Here is an 18576-nt window from a genome sequence, read left to right as displayed (position 1 = left end):
GGCTTATTCTTTAATTTTCCTAACACTGTCTATCAAAGATGACAAATTTTTACTTTTGATAAAGTCCAATTCATTAGCTTTTTATTCTTTTTTTTAAAAAATTTTATTTGTTTACTTATTTATTTAATGACAGAGAGAGAGGGACAGACAGGAAGGGAGATGAGAAACATCAATTCTTCGTTGCAGCTCCTTAATTATTCGCTGATTTCTTTCTCATATGTGCCTTGACCGGGGGTCTACAGCAGACTGAGTGAGCCAGCGACCTTGGGCTCAAGCTGGTGAGCCTTGCTCAAACCAGATGAGCCCACACTCAACTTGGCAACCTCAAGTCTCGAACTTGGGTCCTCCGCATCTCAGTTCGATGCTCTATCTACTGTGCCACCACCCGGTCAGGCTCATTAGTTTTTTATTCTTATGGTTCATGTTACCTGTGCCCTAACAAATCTTTATCAGTCTTATCATTTCTTTAAATATACTGCTCATAAAAATTAGGGGGTCATGCTTGACCAGGCAGTGGCACAGTGGATAGAGCGTTGGACTGGGATGCGGAGGATCCAGTTTCGAGACCCCGAGGTCGCCAGCTTGAGCGCAGGCTCATCTGGCTTGAGCAAAAAGCTCACCAGGTTGGACCCAAGGTCACTTGCTAGAGCAAGGGGTTACTCAGTCTGCTGAAGGCCCGGAGTCAAGGCACATATGAGAAAGCAATTAATAAACAACTAAGGTGTTGCAATGAAAAACTGATGATGCTTCTCATCTCTCTCCATTCCTGTCTGTCTGTCCCTATCTATACCTGTCTCTGACTCTCTCTCTGTAAAAATAAAAATAAAAAATAAAAAAAAATAGAGGGTCGGGGAACATGCAGATACTCCAGTCCTTTCAGCCTTTTGTGTAGTACATTTTCACCAATGAAATAAAAGTTGGTTTTTCATCTCATTTGCATAATTGAACAACTTTCTTTGACTTGTCATTTGTTTTTCTGATGTTCTTGTTTAATAAAAAAATCAAATGCTTCATTTTTTAATCACTTCATATTTGAAATATCCCCTAATTTTTGTGAGCAGTATATGTTTTAGCTCTATTCTGTCTTTCCTCTCCTCCTGAGATTTCAATTACAGATGTTAAAACTTTTCATGGAATCTATTATGACTTTTTCTTCCCTTTCCCTCCTCTCCTTACTTCTTTCCTTGCCTTCCTTTTCTTTTCTTTTTTGTAATATTTCATTCTTTTTAATCTCTTATGTCATTTTGGGTTTTGTCTTCTAACCTGTCATTCAATTCACTGATTCTCTTTTCAGCTATGTCTGATACATTGTTAAACCTGTCTACTGGGTTTTTAATTTCCAGAATTTCCATTTGTTTATGTAGTTTCTACTGATACTTCTTTGCCAAAGTATTCACTATCCTCACTTATATTTTCCAGTTTTACTGAGATAAGATTGACATATAACAATATTCTCTTTTATTTTCTTGGTATATTAAACATTACTTAAATTGTCAAGTCTATACTTGATGACTCCACTATATCACCTGTGAATATGCTTCTGTTGTTCATTCTTTCATCATATCTTATCTCCTTATGTACTTATTTTTTTTAAATTGTTGGACACTGAACATGACATATATAAGTAATTTGAAGCCTATGTTATTCTCCTCCAGAAAGGACTTTTGTTTTCTTCTTCGTTCTGGCTAAGGGCAATAGCAATTCTGAATTACCTGAATCCAATTGTAAGGTTTTGAAGCTGATCTTTTGCACCTTTAAGTGTAGTTCCATTCTCCCATTTACCCTTACTACTAGAATGTAATCCTTCAGCATAGGGCTTATTCTTCTTTAGTGGTGCTGGACTTTGATTTTTGACCCTTTTGTGACTTCTTGATTGACAGATGCTCCTTGGGGGAAAAGATGTTCAAAATGCATAGTTCACCTGTTTCCCTTCTGGATTTTAGCTTTTTAATTCTTCATTGCCTTGTTTAATTCTTCATTGCCTCTTCAAGATCTCCCTCTAATCTTGAAGCAGATTTTTAAAAAATTGAATTTATTGGAGTGACACTGCTCAACAAAATTATACAGGTTTCAGGCGCACATTAGCAAAAGTTCATCTCTGCATTTGATCTTCTCTCTTTACCCAGAAGTCCAAATATATTTGTTACTTTTAAGATATAATTCTTGCATTTGTCTCATTTTAATTTTTATTATAGTTACATTATTATTTTTATTGATTTTAGAAAGAGAGATGGGGGGAGAATTCATTTGTTGTTCTACTTATTTGTGTGTTCATTGTTTGCTTCCCATATGTACCCTGACCGGGGATTGAACCCACAACCTTTGTATTTCAGGACAATGCTCTAACAGCCTGAGCTACTGGCCAGGGCCTTATAGTTACATTATTTCTATTTACTACATTAAACAAATTACCAAGATGAAAGTATACTGTCTTGTTCCTTTTATCTGTGAGGTTAGAAGTACTTTTTTGTACTAAAACAACCCAAATGGAAATCTATCAATTTTTATTTACAGATTACTTATACAGAAGAATATGAAGAGAAAATATGTGAATAAAATATTAAAGTTTATGTTCTTTTTTGGCATTTAATAAGATTCATATCCAGAAGGTCTGTTTTCTCCTTTGCACTCCCGGGTCACATATCCTCAGCTCTTTAGAGACCACTGATTTATCATCCTTACAGTTTTTTTAATTTTTTTTTAATTTTTTTTATTTTTACTTTATTTATTCATTTTTTAGAGAGGAGAGAGACAAAGGAGAGAGAGACAGAGAGAGAGAAGGGGGGAGGAGCTGGAAGCATCAACTCCCATATGTGCCTTGACCAGGCAAGCCCAGGGTTTCAAACCGGCGACCTCAGCATTTCCAGGTCGACGCTTTATCCACTGCGCCACCATAGGTCAGGCAGTTTTTGCAAATTTTAAGGTTATAAAATAAAAGAGTGGTAGATGGAAGAGAAGGGTAGAAAATGTTTATTACCCAGGAGATTCATGAGGTACTTAATAATCATTTTTGATATCTCATGAACTTAGGCATTTAAAAAATTTGTTTAGCTATATTAGCTTCTTTTTTTATATCATATTGTACAAATTAGTGGTGGTCTATGAATAACTCATCACACTGCCATTCTCTAGAAATTTACTTGAAATTTCCCACACACCAAAGCTATGTCAGTAGATCTTGCCTTTTGACAGGCCTTCACCAAATTATTCTTAGGAATCTACGGTTCCTTTTTTCTTCTTTCTTTCTCACTGTCTCTATGTCTGTCTCTTTCTCCTCCTTTCTCTTTCTCCTCCCCACCTTTCCTTCTCCAGCCTTGCCTCCCTCCCTCCCTTCCAAATACTATATCACGGTATCTTTTTTTTTTTTTTTTTCTTTTTTTTTTAATTTTTTTTTTTTTTTTTTTTCTGAAGCTGGAAATGGGGAGAGACAGTCAGACAGACTCCAGCATGCGCCCGACCGGGATCCACCCGGCACGCCCACCAGGGGCGACGCTCTGCCCACCAGGGGGCGATAATCCGCCCATCCTGGGCGTCGCCATGTTGTGACCAGAGCCACTCCAGCGCCTGGGGCAGAGGCCACAGAGCCATCCCCAGCGCCCAGGCCATCTTTGCTCCAATGGAGCCCTGGCTGCGGGAGGGGAAGAGAGAGACAGAGAGGAAAGCGCGGCGGAGGGGTGGAGAAGCAAATGGGCGCTTCTCCTGTGTGCCCTGGCCGGGAATCGAACCCGGGTCCTCCGCACGCTAGGCCGACGCTCTACCGCTGAGCCAATCAGCCAGGGCCACGGTATCTTAATAAAGATATTGGCAGGATTTAAGGCCCCAAAGCCCTGCCTTTCTCCTTTCCCCAGTGTCTTATTGTGTTTTGTTGTTGGGTGTGTGGTTTTTATCTGTCTTGATCATTTGCCTTAATGTCTTGTATACTTGTTGACCAGCATTTATAGTTAGAAACTGGTCCAACATAGGTGCTGTTCCATACTCAGATTTACAACAAAAAATTTAAAATATCACCTTTCTTAAACTTTTAGACTAAAACTAGAACTGAAAGTTTGGAAGGGGAAAAGCTTGAAGAAAACCCCTTTTTTTGTTTAATATACTTCAAGAAGTAGTTTAGTATGGCTTTTGAATTATACACAGCATTATAAAAACAACAGTTAACATTTTTTGTAGACTATCTCATTTAAAATTTTAATTATATAAGAAAAAATATTCTCCCTGTTTTACAGATGAGGAATCAAGCACCAAAAAGTCACTTAATCGCCCTAAATTACTTGCTGCTAAGTAGAAAGAGAACTTGAACTCAGTTCTATCTCAAAATCCCATGGTTTTTTTAGGATGCTTGATGACATCCTTGCCATCCTGGTTCTGACTACTTACGCAAGTCCCTGGAAAGAAAGGGAGATGACAGGCACACCAAATCTGAACTCATCAGGGGTGTTTATCATTTATTTGGAAAGTTTTTGTTAAAAGTTTTGAGTGCATGGCTTTGATAAATTTAGAAAGTCTCAAATGTCAATAGCTTGAAATATAACCTATTTCTTATATTTTTATTAATTTGGGGAAAGATTTTTCTTTAAAAACAGGATTATGATATGTGGCATATGTGATATACACTTTACAGTTTACAAAGCATTCTATCATCACAACACCTCTAAAGTTAGCTATTGTATTTATGGGGAATGAGGTTTACATTCAAAGAAATAGGTAGATCTTTGAATTTATTTAAATTTTGATACATTTTCCCAAACTGCCCTCCGAAAAGATGGTACCAGTTTACAACAGTGTTTTGCAACCTCATACCCTTGCCCAACTGGGAATTATAATACTCTTTCATATTTTCTAACCTACAGCCAAAATTGTCTTGTTTTAATTTGCTCTTACTTGATTTTCAAGTGAGATTTCACATCTTTTTATATATCTACTAACCATTAGGACTTTTTTTAGCTGGCTATTTGGCTTTTCTTTATAATGACAGAGAGAGGGACAGATAGGGACACACAGAGAGGAAGGGAGAGAGATGAGAGGCATCAATTCTTCATTGCGGCACCTAGTTGTTCATTGATTGTTTTTCATATGTGCCGCCTTGACCAGGGGGCTATAGCGAGCAAGTGACCCCTTGCTCAAGCCAGTGACCTTGGGTTCAAGCCAACGACCTTGAGCTTCAAAGCAGTGACCCTGTCCTCAAGCTGGTGAGCCCGCGCTCAAGCCAGCGACCTCAGGGTCTAGAACCTGGGTCCACAGTGTCCCAGTCCGACGCTCTATCCACTGTGCCACCGCCTGATCAGGCTGGTTATTTGGCTTTTCAAAATTGATTAGTAAGAGCTCTTTGGACATAATGGTTATTCATCTTTTGTGTTTTTTATTTCTTCCAACCTGTCATTTACCTTTGTTTGTGGTCATTCAACAAACTGAAATTTCTACTATTTATGGAACGTTTCATGTATGAACCAAGTTTTCTGCATTTTAAGAATTCACTGTTTAGTTCTTTCAATTGTTTTGTAGTTTTTATCTCACATTTCATAAATTTATTCCAACTTATTTTTGGGATTTTTTAAATGTGTTTTCACTTTTCAAAAAAATTTAATTGCAATTTGAGTGGGATTTTTTCATAACCTTTTCTATTTTGTTATTAAGAAAGTAATTTGTGTGTCTTTGTATGGGTGTGTTTGATATTATCTTGTAATTACCCAACTTACTAGTCTCTATTAATGATAATGGTTGTTAGTTGATTATCTAGATATACATTTAACTTATTTGCAGATAATGATCTTTCTTTTTTTTTACTCTATAAATTTATTATATGTATGTATATGTGGTGTAAACACTTGTACATATGTGTGTATCTTATCTTATAGAATTGACTTGGATCTCCAAAACACATTATAAATAGTGGTACTGGTGACCCTTGTGTTGACCCTCACTAATAGAAATGTTTCTAGAGTTTTAATCTTAAGTATATTGTTAATTCTTTTTCTGATATTCTTTATTTAAGGAAGTTTGTTTTTATTCCAAGTTTAGTAACTTTTTAAAATGAGAAATGGAGGAGAATAGGTAGTAAGGTGAGTTTTTATATGCAAAGAGCATATATAATTAAATGAAAGTGTTCCCTCAGAAACCATCCAGTTTATCCAGAGAAGACTCCTCAAATTGCTGGTCCAGAGAAGTATAGACTTGGCTGCCTGAGTACCCAGAGCAGGAAGGTGGTTGCAGGTCTCTAAACTCTCACTGAATCCTCCTGCATTCCTTGTAAGACTTCACTCCAGCCATTCTCTTGCCATAGACTTCTGAGTGTAGCACCACTAATTCAGTTCCCCAGAGTATAAATCTGCTCGTGCTTGGTGTCAGGGAGGTGACCTGGGGGATCCATCCATTCCTTATACAAGCCTCCAACCACTCCCTCTTTGTTTAGCCCACATTTCACCTTCTGTTGTCCTATGCCTCCAGTCCTCAGCTTTGCTGGCTTTGGAGGGACAAGCATCTCCCTTGGCCAATGCTTTGGGACAGCATCCTGGGCTCTGCTGTTTTCCACTCCTGTATCCCCTTTCTGTCTTCGTATATGGAAAGTTAGGGTGATGAGTCATTTTCTTGCTTCATTGTTAGAGTTTCTGTTTTCTGTTTCTTTTTCTCCATCTTATTTTGAGATGATTTTCCAAAAGGCAGAAAGGAAGCTAGAAGTCTGATGATTTTATAATAAATTCCTTTAGTATATTTAAAAAGTAATGTGTAAAATTAATATTTAAAAAATCAATAAATAAATTCTTATTCCTAAGAATATATTCAGTGTAGATCAAGCTCAACACACAGAATGCTACCAAGTTTTGTAATTTTCCTGGGATAACTTGAAATAATTTTTAAATAGTTCTCTTTATAGAGCTCTTGAGTTATTTATTGAAGAGAACTTTTTAACAATTAATAGATTCTCCACAATTAACAATTAATTTATCTTCTTGGTATTCAAAACTTAAAATTTGCTTTTAAAAGCTGTTTTTCTTGGTAGTGATTTTGAAATGAACTTGTATTTATGACTATTGAAATTGAGCCAGTTGACACATTGAAGTCTCTTGAAACTGCCAGTTCACTTTACTGGTATTTCACTGAAGATGCTAGTTCTTGAAAAGCAAATACCTTTGTACCCTCTCAGCCACACCCAGTGGCTAAGTGTATTTGCTAAGGCGTCTTTGCTTCACTGGTGTTAACTCTAGAGTTATGTGAAATTCAGTTGCCAGGTTATCTCCTGTTAGCACAGGACACTAACGAGCAAGACCAGCCGCATCTGTCTCACTGTCTGCTGCAGAGCCTTTGGTCCATTGTGGCTGTCCTGTTTTTTCTGATTCCCCTCCTGCCTCCATTCCAACCCCACCTTGCCACCCGCAGAGAATTTCCTCATAATTATTTCCAATCATAACCTTCAGAGCTAGGCAAACATCAGCACCTAAAGTATTGGATAGTACAACTTGGAATGTGAAAATAGTAATTCTCCCAGAACTGAGTCAGTACAGCTGTACAACCTAATTTGGACCTGCAGAGCCATTCTATCTTTGCTGATTTGTTCTTGCTTTTCTCCTCTTGCCTGCCAAAAATGAAATGTTCAACCTTTTTTAAATGCTAGGAAAGGATTTTATTGACAACAGTAGTAGAAAAATATGGAGTGAGAAGGTCTTACATCTCCCTTCATTTTCTTTTTTTTCTCAACACTGTAGCAAAAGATAGTATAGAGGATTTGTAGAGGTTTTTTTTACATACCTGACATACGTTTTATTCATCTGAAGAGAAACTCAGACTCAGACCGTTAGTCATTATATTGTGGGTTTGAAATCAGAGAGGGGAAAAGAAGAGTGGGATTGAGTCGGGGAAATGGTGGCAGCGAGGAGACAGAGGTAAGGAGACGTGGGGGAGGAGTCTTACCTCAGCTAAAGGGCAGAGTCAGCAGCGTAATAGGAGCAATTCTCCCTATTCTCCCTCCCTTTTTTTTTTAAATTTTATTTATTTATTTATTTATTTATTTATTTATTTATTTATTTATTTTACAGAGATAGAGAGATAAGGACAGACAGGAACGGAGAGAGATGAGAAGCATCAATCATCAGTTTTTCATTGTGACACCTTAGTTGTTCATTGATTGCTTTCTCATATGTGCCTTGACCACGGCCCTTCAGCAGACCAAGTGACCCCTTGCTCAAGCCAGCGACCTTGGGTCCAAGCTGGTGAGCTTTGCTCAAACTAGATGAGCCCGCGCTCAAGCCGGTGACCTTGCGGTCTGGAACCTGGGTCCTCCGCATCCCAATCTGACGCTCTATCCACTGCGCCACCGCTTGGTCAGGCTCTCCCTCCCTTTCTTACCTTCCTTTTTCTTCCACCACACTGGACAGCAGACCTGACACAAGGTGAGGAGTGGGACCCATTATGAGGCAGGTGTTCAATGCTGTAGCAGATTGAGAGTGGGGAGGAGGAGGAGGAGGAGAAGGAGGAGGAAGAGGAAATCTTATGCAGTTGTGCTAGGTGAGAAGAGGGAAGAAGAGTTTCTGTTGTAACTAAGCACCATTGAGCCCAGTTCCCAACTGGCTATTTGTGTGCGAGAAGAATACATAAATGGGCCTGACCTGTGGTGGTGCAGTGGGATAAGGCGTCGACCTGGAAATGCTGAGGCCCCTGGTTCGAAACCCTGGCTTGCCTGGTCAAGGCACATGTGGGAGTTGATGCTTCCAGCTCCTCCCCCCTTCTCTCTCTCTGTCTCTCCTCTCTCTCACTCTCTCTCTCCCTCTCCTCTCTAAAATGAATAAATTTAAAAAAATATATTAAAAAAAAGAATACATAAATGTGTTTATGTATGCATATGTATGAGTTGGAAGAAGAGGGAGCAGGGGGTAATACTTCTAGCTGCCCAAACAACTATTGTCATTTCTCTGTTGGTATGGTCTATATTTGCATTGTCTTTGTTATTATAAATGAGTCCAAGAGATATGTAGGATTCAAAAGGCTTTAGAGTTTTAAGGGCATTAATGGTAATTTAGAAACCCCAACGTCACTGCTAATCACTAAGTTTTCTTGGTCTGTGTCTTCACTATCTCTTAATACTGCCTGCTCTTCTCTATCCCACCACTGCTGCTCAAATATACTATTTCTGGCTTGAATTACTGCTTTAGTTTACTGATGTCTTCATTTTCCTTAGTTCCCATCTTCCTCTTCTAATTCACTCTGCAGCCAGGGTGAGCTTTCCTGGAGGCAAATATGATTATGCATTCCATTGCTTAAAATCCTCTGTGGCACCTCATTGCCTTAATGTAAACTCTAAACCCCTTCGTACAGACCCAGTCATCCTGTGATCTAAAGCCTGCTTCTGCCTTGGCACTCCCCAGCCACATCTCCTCAGTCTTTAGAGACCATGAACTTATAGTTCCCACAACTTCCCTGATGTCTGGTTTTTGCACCGTAGCGCTTTCTATATTTGGAACATACTGTCCCATTCTTTACCCAGTAAGTTCTAAGTAAGTGATTCTTCAGAGCATAGATTAGGAATCACTTCTACAGGGCTGAGCTGAGGGTGCCTTACATGTTCCCTTCAAATATATCCCTGTCATAGCCATCACCATTCTGTATTTTTATTATTTTTATCATTATTATTATGAAATTTTATGATCATTTTACTCCCCTTTATTCTTTTCTAAATCATGGATTCCCTTATGGTCAGTAACTGGTCTTTCATCTCTGTATTCTCAGAAAAGATCTCATAACATGGGTAGTAACCCCAAAATAATGAAGTGTCAAGCCTTGTCATGTTATAGTTGAGAAACCAAACTTCAGAGAGATGAGCCACCTTGCAAGTGATCCTACTGTTTTTAGAGACGGAGCCTGCCTGATAGTCTAATGTTTGTTTCCCTCTCTCAAAAATTATAAACTCAGGTGTCTATAAGGGCCAGATAGGAAACATATATGAAAAAAGTAGCCTGTCTTTTTTAACAATCATTCTGTCATTTTTCTGGAACATAGGCCTTTTTTACACTATGTTTTTTATGACAAAGAATTTTTTTTTTATAGTAAGAGTAGGGGAGATACAATATTATTCAGCTAGGAGAAATGATGACATTGGATCACTTATAGCGGAATGGTGGAGTCTTGGTAGCATTGTGCGGAGTGAAATAAGCGAATCAGAAAAAAACAGGAACTGCAGGATTCCATACATTAGTGGGACATAAAAGCGAGACTGAGAGGCATGAACAGGAGTGTGGTGGCTATGGGGGGTGGGGGGAGGAAAGGAGGGAGAGGGGGAGGGGAGGGGGAGGGGTACAGAGAGAACTGGATGGAGGGTGGCAGAGGACGATCTCTCTTTGGGTGATGGGTATGCAACATAACTAAATGACAAGATAACCTGGAAATGTTTTCTTTGAATGTATGTACCCTGATTTATTGATGTCACCCCATTAAAATAAAAATTTATTTATATATTAAAAAATATATATATATATAACCTCACAGACACACCCAAAATAGTGTATGACCAAATATCTGGGTACCCTGTGGACCCTTCATGTTGATACATAAAATGAACTCTCATATATGGCTTTTATAAAATAAAATACACTGTTCTGATGAACCTTGCAAAAAAAAAAAAAAAAAAAAAAAAAAAAGAGTAGGGGAGATACAGAGACAGACTCCTGCATGCATGCCTCCTGGGATCCATCCAGCAACCCCTGTCTGGGATCGGGGTCAATGTTCTGCCCATCTGGAGCAGCTTGCAACCAAGCTATTTTTAGTTCTGAAGTGGAGGCTCCATGAAGCCATCCTCAGCACCTGGGGCTGATGTGCTCAAATCAATTGAGCCATGGCTGTGGGAGAGAGAGAGAAGGTGGAGGAAGGGTGGGGGGAGAAGCAGATGGTTGCCTCTCCTGTGTGCCCTGACTGGGAATTGAACCTGGGACTTCCACATGCCAAGTCACTGCTCTACGGCTGAGCCAACTGGTCAGGGCCAAGAAATATTTTGGTATAGGAAATATTTTATTTTCCTGTTAAGCTACCACATAAAAACAATAGTGTGAAGATGATGGTTATATTGTGAATTGATGAATTACAGATCATTGCTGTTTCTTTTTTGTGCTGCCATGGGACTTTGTAGCTGAAGAAATGTGGCATTTCTCATGATATAGTTTCAGTCATTGGATTCATGCCCTGGCTTGGCACTCAAATCCTGCTGACCCTTCCAGTTTCATTTCTAGTTCTTGAACCCCTTACTCACATTTATGCATAAATATACCTATCCTAAGGTCCAACTTTACTAAATTGTAGTTCTCTAACATGCCATTTTTAATGCTTCCCTTTCTCTCTCTGCCCTTGCTTCCTGCTACCTCTGAATCAGGCTCAATCCCTGGTCCTACACCACACATTCTCATTGTTAGGTGCTGGATGAACCCCACCTTAGAACTCTTAAGTTCAGAAGGCATAGACTTTCCATTGTGTGTGTGTGTCCTGAGCACACAAGCACTTTAACAAGCATATTATTCAAATGACCCATTTAGAACTTGCTTATAATTTTCTATTAAAGTTAAAACAGAGTCCAGGATTAAATGGTGTGGTTCCTGAATTTTCAGGAGGTGACATACTGTCTTTGGTATCAAATTTGATTAAACTTGATAACTTTAATGCCATCTGACTCTTTTGTGGAGGAAGAATTAAACTGCTTACTCTAGAGCAGCGGTTCTCAACCTGTGGGTCGCGACCCCGGCGGGGGTCGAACGACCGAAACACAGGGGTCACTGCTGCTCTAGAGAATGAATTTTTCCCATGGACTAAGGAATAGAAGATTTATAAATTTAAAGTTACCTTGATGACCTAAAAGGGAGAAATGTACTTCTTTGTCCTCAGCAGAAGTAGGTTCAGGGAATTATTAGCACATGGTAAAAACTGAATAATTGAGCAATACTGACTTCTTTGGGATTCAGCCTTCCCAGCCCCTGCTGTGTGATTAGTTCTGTACAACCTGCTGGCATGCTTGAGCAGGGAATTTGCGGGGGATTATGAAGGAAAAATCCTTTAGCAGATCCCAGGTACTGAACAGATTTGATTTAATTTTACATGTTGCACATGATAATCTGGTTTCCCTTAGCAACCTCCAGTTCTGCCCTACTTTATAATCAGAAGATGACAGGAAACAATGCAGGCTTGATAGCATAGCCTGGAAGTGACTGTTGAGAACAGAGTTTGCCTCAAAGGAGGAGAGAAAAAGGTTACTGAAAAAACAGACAAGGCCCTGGCTGGGTAGCTCAGCTGGTTTGAGCATCATCCCCATACACCAAGGTTGCAGGTTCAATCCCTGGTCAGGGTACATACAAAAATCAACTAGTGAGTGCAGAAATAAGTGGAACAACAGATTGATGTTTCTCTCTCTCTCCCCCTCTCTGCCTTCCTCTCTCTCTAAAAATCAATTTAAAATAAAAAGAACAGATGGATCTGAGTCCCCTTTAAGAGGTGACAGATAAGATAGCTATCTCTAGCTCAAATACCCAAGAGGATTTCATTGATGAGAGAGATTCCAGAACTACAGTATAGTAGATTAATTTAGGATCGGAGGGAAAGGAATCAGATCTTGTAAATCTTTTAAGAGATTATTTTATTTTATTATTTGTGAATTGCAGTTAAGTTTTTAATCTAAAAACAACAATAATAGTTACTATTTATCTATTTATTTATTTTTATTAGGTGAGAGGTGGGAAGGCAGAGAAAGATTCCTGCATGTGCCCCAACCAGGATCCACCCAGCAAGTACCTACCAGGAGATGCTTTGCTTGGCTGGGCTGCAGCTCTGTTGCTTGGCAACCGAGCTATTTTAGAGCCTGAGGCCGAAGCCACAGAGCTATCCTCAGCTCCCAGGGCCAACTTTTGCTCAAACTGTTCAACATGGCTATGGGAGGGGAAGAGAGAGAGATGGAAGGGAGAGGTTGAGAAGCAGATGGTCACTTCTCCTGTGTGTCATGACTTTCTCATTTTACACATTAGGAAATCAAGTGACAGAAATTTAGGAAGCCCAAAGCCAGATCTTCTGACTGCTAGTAATTTGTATATTATACCATATGCCCATGCACTTTCAAAGAGTGCTTGAGCCTGACCACTCAGTGGCGCAGTGGGTAGAGCATCAGACTGGGATGCGGAGGACCCAGGTTCGAGACCCTGAGGTCGCCAGCTTGAGCGCAGGCTCATTTGGTTTGAGCAAAAAGCTCACCAGCTTGGACCCAGGGTCACTGGCTCGAGCAATGGGTTACTCAGTCTGCTCTAGCCCCATGGTCAAGGCACATATGAGAAAGCAATCAATGAACAACTAAGATGTCGCAATGAAAAACTAATGATTGATGCTTCTCATCTCTCTCTATTCCTGTCTGTCTGTCCCTATCTATTCCTCTCTCTGACTCCCTCTCTGTCTCTGAAAAAAAGAGAGAAAAAAATATATAAAAAATATATAAAAAATATATACAAAGAGGGCTTGAACAAATGGAAGAGGTAGAAGGAGTCTGTAGTACTATAAATGGTACTAGGTTGAGCTAACAAAGTAAACAAACTAACAAATCAGAAGGTACTGATAAGACTTTTAGGCATTGGGAACAACTTTAGTTTTTACCTAGCTTGTGATTAATTACTGTGTTTGGTTCATGTCTGAAGGAAGCAGTGCACCTAATGTTTCCAAATGATCATAAGTCTTTAGAACTAACTAGTGCCTTGCTGTCATTTGAAGTTTAAAAGGACGGTTCTACAAATGAACCACAGTGTGTATGTGTGTGTGTAGATAGATAGATAGATAGATAGATAGATAGATAGATAGATAGATAGGACTAGATCTTGAGGTGGATGTGAGTGATAATGACTAGATAGTGACAGAGGCATATGGTATTTTATACTTCTATCATCTTCACAGAATGCTGTATACTGAGGCGGGACATGTCATAACCTTTCTTTAAGGTGAAAGCCACGGTAGTCTAATGGCAAACTGAGAAATCTTAGTGTCACACACTTACTGTGCAAAGCATTTTACATGAATTCCATTTAATCCTCATAATGACTGAGATTATGGGTGCTATTTCTTCATTTCAGCAATTTTTTAAATTTTCTATTAATCCTCCCAAAATAGTCTCCTTAACATTTTATATGAGAATTTTCAAACATATGTTAATATTGAATGGTACAATGACTACCCATAGATCTACCTAGATTCTACAATTATTAGTATTTTTCTATATTTGCTTTATTAGATAGCTATTTATCTACTATCAATTTATTAGCCATCAATTTACTACCACCCACCTTAGTTTTTGTTATATTCCAAAGTAAGTTACAGGCCCTGGCCAGTTGGCTCAGTAGTAGAGGATTGGCCTGGTGTGCAGAAGTTGGGTTCAATTCCTGGTCAGGGCACACAGGAAAAGCAATCATCTGCTTCTTCACTCCTCCCCCTCCCCTTCTCTCTCTTTATTTTTCTCTCTCTCTTTCTTCCCCTCCCGCATCCATGGCTCCATTGGAGCAAGTTGGCCCTAGGCACTGAGGATGGCTCCATGGCCTTGTCTCAGGCACTAAAATAGCTCAGTTGCTGATAAATGGAGCTATAGCCCCAGATGGGCAGAGCATCACCCAGTAGGGGGCTTGCTGAGTGGTTCCCGGTCAGAGCCCATATGGGAGTCTGTCTCTCTGCCTCCCTGCTTCTCACTTAAAAAAAAAAAAAAAGTAAGTTACAGATATTAGTACTTTTTATTCCTAAGCACTTATATGTATATATCATTAATTAGACAGAGACAATGATGTGTTTGCCCTATTAAAAAACAAAAACAAAACAGCTTCCAATTCGATATTTTAGGAACATAGTATATACTCAGTCACTTTGGGTCTTTCCCTATGAAATAGTAAGATATTTTAAGAGACAGATGTAAGCCACCCATGTTAAAAAACACTTGCACCTCATGAATGAGAAACAGAAATCTGTAAGGAGGTGGGGGATACCCCTGCTGAAATCCTAGCCACAGCACACCAGTGTTGCAAAGTGTCATCTTACCTCATTTCTGATTTTAAATGTGGTTGAGGTCACTGCCACATTTCTGAACACTAACTTCTCTCCCAAAAGGGGAGTTTGATTAGCAAATTAGTTAAGCACTTTAGTAATGATATTGGGACTTAATTTCAATAAACATTTTTTTTCCCTTTTCTTTCTGGGTGTGACTAAATTGCCTACAGCATGCTGCATGGTTGCTGGTAAAACAGGAAATGGGGTAAGTAATTTAGGTAGGGAATTTTTACCGCCATTTAAACATAAGTTACCTGATTGTTAAAGTACTTTTACTACTACTACCTCTTTTTTTAGAGCAAGTTCACTAGCTACTAGAGAAATTGGCACAAAGGAAATTTTTTATTGTATAAATTTAGGTGTCAACCTTGTCTAACTGATTTATTTGCATAGCAGCCTATGAAACCAGATGCTTTTTTTTTGTAGCTTTAACATAAATGTAAATACACACTTTATAGTCATTGGTCACTTATATAATGTAGTTCGGCAAGTTATTTTAAAAGGACAAATTTTATACTGATTTTAGAAACTAACTTATGAAACTAATTATGCTGTAAAAGATACAAAGTAAAATCCTAGTGAAGGCAGAATAATAGTGAGTTTATACATAAGTGAGACAGAAAACAGAGGACCACAGTCCTTTATCTGAAACCCTTCAAGGCCAAATGTGTTTTGGAATTTAGAATATTTTAGATCTTGGGACTGTAATTATGGTGTTTAATACCATATATAACATACTGTTCCCCTCCAGGGTTTAGGATGGTACTATGTCATCAAACATATTAATTTTTCTGTATGAAACATTTGAATATTCACACTAAATTTGATAAATAAAGTCTCTAAACAGTTTCACATGTTTAAGTCAGGGTTTAGTTGCCAACTGAGCTAAGAAAAAAAGCTTTAATTTTCTAGAGCTTTTTAGATTTTGAAAATGTTTTACCAATTTTATACCAATATATATAAAAAGGACCAAGTGACTGCTGGAGGTTCCTGTGTACTCTGAAAATTCAGAGAGAAGTATAGACTTCTGTACTAAAATCTCATACTTGGTTAAGTGATTATTTAAAAATTAATTGAATTGACTTTTTTGTTTTGTTTTGTTTTGTTTTAGAGTTCACATCTGTATTTTTAAGAGGGCAATAACCATATATTGATAAAAGGTTTTGGAGTTTAGTTAGGTTATATTAAATTAGTCTCAAATGCTTGTGTTTCTGGCATAATAAATTCTGATACTATATTTGAGAGGTTTTTTAGTGTAGTCAGAGAATGCTATTTTCTGAATTTTCCAGTTTCCATCCACATTGCTTGTGAGTTGCTGTTGTAATTCCTTACTGAAGGATTTTAAAGTAAGCTTATTAGTTCATCCATAAGATCCTGTTCAATATAGGGATACTGAACAAAAAAATATAGAAGAACACCACTAATCTTTATCCTCCGTGTCCCTCAGCCATGTTATGCTCAACAGATTGTGGAGGAATTGCCATTAAAGACTTGATTCAAGGAATTTAGAATAACATTGTGTTGGATATTTTGGTTCATCTTTGATCTAGTTGACTGTCATATCAACAGTGATTACAATTGACATCCTCATCAGTAGTTCCCTGACAAGGAGGGAAATGCAGTTACTAAGTTCAGTACTAACGTGCAACTAAATTTACCTTAATGACTACTAATTCCTCCGAAGGACCAACAGGCATGCTTTAGGGACCTCTATAAAAACATCTACCCTAAGTTGTATTAGAAAAGTAGTTATTAGCCACATTCAACTTGCAGGGTTGAAAACCTGGCACTTTAATTATTATATTTTTGCCTTAACTATAAGGTTATGGTTTCCAAGATGTCTGTTAACTTTTTACCCTACCTCTGTAATCTGGAAAGAAAACAAGAAATACATATAGTTGAAGTTTTTTAACTGGACTCTAACCAATGGAGCTCTAAGTATACTTCAAAGACTATAAAGGATTTAAATGTTAGTTTTCTTAAATACATAATGAGTGATGTTTTAAACCATTTTTAGGTTTGACTTTTGCTGCAATCCTTTGTACTCTTAGAGTATAAACAATTTTAGAATAGCTTCCCATTCTGGTGTTCTCTATTTCAGCTTTTTATCCTTTAAAATGTATTCTCATTCATTAATAATTATTTACCTTTCAACTGTGATGCTTTTTTATACAAATATTATTAAACTATTGTTACAGTATCAATTGTCTTTTAAAATACCAAAAATGTTTCTGATACTTAGAGAATTAGGAACTGTTTATAAAGCTACTAAATCAGTTTTTTGTTTGTTTTTTGGTGACAGAGACAGAGTCAGAGAGAGGGATAAGATAAGGACAGACAGACAGGAAAGGAGAGAGATGAAGAAAGATCAATTCTTCATTGTGGCTCCTTAGTTGTTCATTGATTGCTTTCTCATATGTGCCTTGACCGGGGGGGGGGGGGGGGGGGGGGAGGGCTATACCAGACCGAATGACCCCTTGCTTGAGCCAGCGACCTTGGGCTTAAGGTGGTGAGCCTTGTTCAAACCAGATAAGCCAGCGCTCTGGCTGGCAACTTCGGAGTTTTGAACTTGGGTCTTCCATGTCCCAGTCCAACGCTCTATCCACAGCGCCACTGCCTGGTCAGGCAATCACTTAGTTTTTTGAATCGGTTCTTGAATGTAAAAAAAGAATTTGATTGTTTTTCAGGCTTAGGGCTTATCTGGTAATTTCATTGTTAAACCACAATAACAAAGCATAGGAAAGGGTTCTATGTAACCAGTTATGTTCTCAGCTAGATATAGAATGGGTTAAGTTCTTAATTTGCATTTTTAAGAGACATTGGTCTTTATATATTTGTTTTTTAAAGATCAATTAAATTTAGCCATTAGTTAAATTACTTTTGTGTTTTCTACCTTCAGTTAGGAGTGTCTTTTGGCCTTGAAGAATTAAATTATAATGAACATTGGCTATAAGTAATCATTTCTATCAGTGATAATTAGATATTTAAAGAAATGAATCACGCCCTGGCTGATTGACTCAGTGGTAGAGCATCAGCCTGGCATGTAGATGTCCCAGGTTCGATCCCCGGTCATGGTACATAAGAGAAGCAACCATCTGCTTCTCCCCCCCATCTCTTTCTTCCCCTCCCACAGCCATGGCTCTGTTGGAGCATGTGGTTCTGTGTGCTGAGGATGGCTCCAGTGCCTTGCCTCAGGTGCTAAAAATAGCTTGGTTGCTAAGCAATGGAGCAACGGCCCTAGATGGTCTAAGCCAGTGTTTCCCAACGTGGGGCCCATGCCCCACAGGGGGGGCATTTCGATAGTTAAGGGGGGCAATTTGAAAATGGACTCGACACGACTTTAACTCTTTCACCCCGGGCCATTTAAATGTAATGCTAGATATCGGTGCCAAATTTAACAAAAAATGCAATTCTTAAATAATTGTAGTAAATAATTATTAAGTATAATTTCGTTTGACGAGACCAAAATATCAACTGGGTGATTGGTGTCGTCAAGTAAACTTCATCCTGGGTTCACCACGGAGTGTGCCGTCTGCCGCGGGGCACCCC

General features: G+C 38.6%; 1 protein-coding gene across 3 annotated transcripts in view; it reads left to right on the top strand.

Moving 5' to 3' along the window:
- The window catches only part of PUS10 (pseudouridine synthase 10), a 77852-nt gene that overhangs the window by 24963 nt on the left and 34313 nt on the right, over window positions 1-18576 (top strand). For all 3 annotated transcript variants that reach the window (XM_066267197.1, XM_066267198.1, XM_066267196.1), the window contains exon 5: window positions 15198-15232. In XM_066267197.1, the coding sequence (XP_066123294.1) occupies window positions 15198-15232 (35 nt within the window). The remainder of the gene's footprint in view (window positions 1-15197; window positions 15233-18576) is intronic.

The sequence above is a fragment of the Saccopteryx bilineata genome, chromosome 3 (assembly GCF_036850765.1).
Source record: "Saccopteryx bilineata isolate mSacBil1 chromosome 3, mSacBil1_pri_phased_curated, whole genome shotgun sequence".
In the NCBI taxonomy this organism is placed as follows: Eukaryota; Metazoa; Chordata; class Mammalia; order Chiroptera; family Emballonuridae; genus Saccopteryx; species Saccopteryx bilineata.
Note: the sequence above shows the minus strand (reverse complement) of the source record. Positions and strands in the feature narration are given on the sequence as shown.